The sequence below is a fragment of the Galeopterus variegatus genome, unplaced genomic scaffold (assembly GCF_000696425.1).
Source record: "Galeopterus variegatus unplaced genomic scaffold, G_variegatus-3.0.2 Scaffold17745, whole genome shotgun sequence".
NCBI classification, from domain to species: Eukaryota; Metazoa; Chordata; class Mammalia; order Dermoptera; family Cynocephalidae; genus Galeopterus; species Galeopterus variegatus.
In genome coordinates this window covers 6,816-9,309 of record NW_007743856.1, presented here as the reverse complement: position 1 = coordinate 9,309, position 2,494 = coordinate 6,816, and the positions used below count along the sequence as shown (strand labels likewise).

At 67.6% G+C, this 2,494-nt stretch overlaps 2 protein-coding genes across 2 annotated transcripts in view; both read right to left on the bottom strand.

The window, feature by feature from the left end:
* The window catches only part of LOC103582753 (basic proline-rich protein-like), a 3,366-nt gene extending 1,991 nt beyond the window's left edge, over positions 1-1,375 (bottom strand). Inside the window, exons 1-4 of the mRNA XM_008564267.1 lie at positions 831-1,375; positions 518-671; positions 91-467; positions 7-33 (exon numbers count right to left, since the gene is read on the bottom strand). Coding sequence (XP_008562489.1) covers positions 7-33; positions 91-467; positions 518-671; positions 831-1,375 — 1,103 coding nt within the window. The remainder of the gene's footprint in view (positions 1-6; positions 34-90; positions 468-517; positions 672-830) is intronic.
* A 122-nt stretch (positions 1,376-1,497) lies between these two features.
* Positions 1,498-2,482, bottom strand: LOC103582752 (basic proline-rich protein-like; the record flags this gene model as incomplete). Its single annotated transcript, XM_008564266.1, has 1 exon — positions 1,498-2,482. A coding segment is annotated over one exon (985 nt), but the record flags the coding sequence as incomplete, so codon positions are not given.
* Between the last annotated feature and the right edge of the window lie 12 nt (positions 2,483-2,494).

Sequence of the window (2,494 nt, the reverse complement as noted above, 5' to 3'; positions counted from 1 at the left end):
GGGGGCGTGGCGGGGGGGGTGGGCGGCCGGGGTCTCGCGTCCGGGGGGGGGGCTTTTGTTGGGGTTCAGTCTCCTTATCGGCCTGGGTGCCTGGACGTAGGTCGCGGCGGCTGCGGAGGCGGCAGCGGTGGCGGCAGCGGTGGGTGGTGTGGGATGGGCAGTGGGAGGCCGGTGTCTCGGATCCCCGGGGGTCGGCTTTTTTTGGGTTTCAGGCTCTCTGGTCGGCCTGGCTGCTTGGACGGAGGCGGCGACGGCGGTGGGCACGCCTGGTTCTCGGTTCCCCGGGGAGGTGGAGCTTTTTGGGGGTTCATGCTCCCTGATGAGCCTGGCAGCTTGGTCGGTGGTGGCGGTGGGCGGGCCGAAGTCTCGGCTTCCCGTGGAGGGGGCCTTTTTGGGGGTTCAGTCTCCCTGATCGGCTTGGCTGCTTGGACGGCGCCTGCGGTGGGCGGGCAGAGGTCTCTGGTCCCCTAGGGGGTGGAGAGGTTTTGCTGGGCTTCAGGCGAACTGGTCGGCCTGCCTGCTTGGACCGGGGCAGCGGCGCCGGCGGTGGGCGCGCGTAGGTCTGCGGTCTCGGGGGCGGGGCATTTATTTCCGTGAAGGTTCCCTGGTTGGCCTGGCTGCTTGGACGGCGGTTGCGGTGGTGGCGGTGGGCGAGCACGGGTTTGAGCTGCCTGGGGCGGGAGCTTTTATTGGGGTTCAGGCTCCCTGGTAGGGCTGACTGCTTGGACAGCAGCGGTTGTGCCGGTGGCGGTGGGCGGGCCCGGTTCAGGGGTCCCCGGTTTGGGGGGGGGCTTTTGATGGGGTTCAGTCAACCTGTTCGGCCTGGCTACTTGGACGGCGGTGGCGGCGACGGTGCGTGGGCCCGGGCCTCGGGTCCCCGGGGCGTGGGGGACATTTGTTGGGGTTCAGGCTCATTGATCGGCTTGGCAGATTTGACAGAGGCGACGGTTTTGGGCAACGGATCTTTGTTCCCGGGAGGGGGGTAGCTTTTATTTGGGTTCAGTATCCCTGATCGTCCTGGCTGCTTGGATGGCGGCGGCGGCGGTGAGCGTTCCCCGGTCTCCGGTCCTCGGGGCGGGGCTTTTGTTTCGGTGAAGCCTCCCGTGTTGGCCTGGAAGCTTGGACAGCGGCGGCGATGGGCGGTGTCCGGTGGGAGGTCCTGGCTCGCGGGAATTCGGGGGTGTGGCTTTTGTTGTGTTTCAGGCTCCCTGATTGTCCTGGCTGCTTGGAAGGCGGCGGTAGCGGCTGGGAGTGCCCGGGTCAGGGGTCCCAGGGCGCGGGTCTTTTGTAGGGGTTCATGCTCCCTGGTCGGCCTGGCTGAATGGACGGCTTCGGTGGTGAGTGGGCGGAGGGCTCGTGGTCCCGGGGGGAGCATTTGTTGGGGTTCCACCGCCCTGGTCGGCCTGGCTACTTGCACGGCGGTGGCGGCGTTGGGGCGTGGGCCCGATTCTGAGGTCTCCAGGGGCGGGGGCTTTTGTTGAGGTTCATGCTCCCTGCTCAGCCTGGCTGCTTGGACCATGACGGCGGCGGCGGCGACGGCGGTGGGCGGGCACGGGTCTCGGATCCCGGGGGCGGGGCTTTTGTTTCGGTGAAGGCTACCTGGTTGGCCTGGATGCTTGGACAACTGCGGCGGTGGGCGGTGTTTGATGGACGGTGGGCGGCACGTGTCTCTAGTCCCCGGGGAGGGTGGTGCTTTTGTTGTGATTCAGGCTCCCTGGTAGAACTGGCTGCTTGGAAGGCAGCGGGGGCGCTGGTGGGCTGGTCCGGGTCTCGGGTCCCCGGGGTGGGGCTTTGGTTGGGGTTCAGTCTCCCTGATCGACCTGACGGTTTGGACTGAGGCGGCGCCGGCGGTGGGCAGGCCCGGTTCTCGGTTCCTCGGGGGGTGGGGCTTTGTGGGGGTTCATGCTCCCTGGTCCGCCTGGTTGTTAGGAATACTAAGGAGGAGGCCGCGGAGGTGGTGGTGCCCGGGACTCGGGCACGGGGGACAGGGTAGCTTTTGAGGAGTTTCAGGCTCTCTGGTAGGCCTGGCTTCTTGGACGGTGGCGGCGGTGGGCAGGCCCGTTTCTCGGTTCCCCAGGGTGTGGGGCTTTGTGGGGGTTCATGCTCCCTGGTCGGCCTGGTTGTTAGGAATACTAAGGAGGCGGCGGCGGAGGTGGTGGTGCCCGGGACTCGGGCACGGGGGGCAGGGTAGCTTTTGAAGAGTTTCAGGCTCTCTGGTAGGCCTGGCTTCTTGGACGGTGGCGGCGGTGGGCGGGCCGAGGCCTCGGTTCCCCAGGGTGTGGGGCTTTGTGGGGGTTCATGCTCCCTGGTCGGCCTGGTTGTTAGGAATACTAAGGAGGCGGCGGCGGAGGTGGTGGTGCCCGGGACTCGGGCACGGGGGGCAGGGTAGCTTTTGAAGAGTTTCAGGCTCTCTGGTAGGCCTGGCTTCTTGGACGGTGGCGGCGGGGGGCAGGCCCGGTTCTCGGTTCCCCCGGGGGTGGGGCTTTGTGGGGGG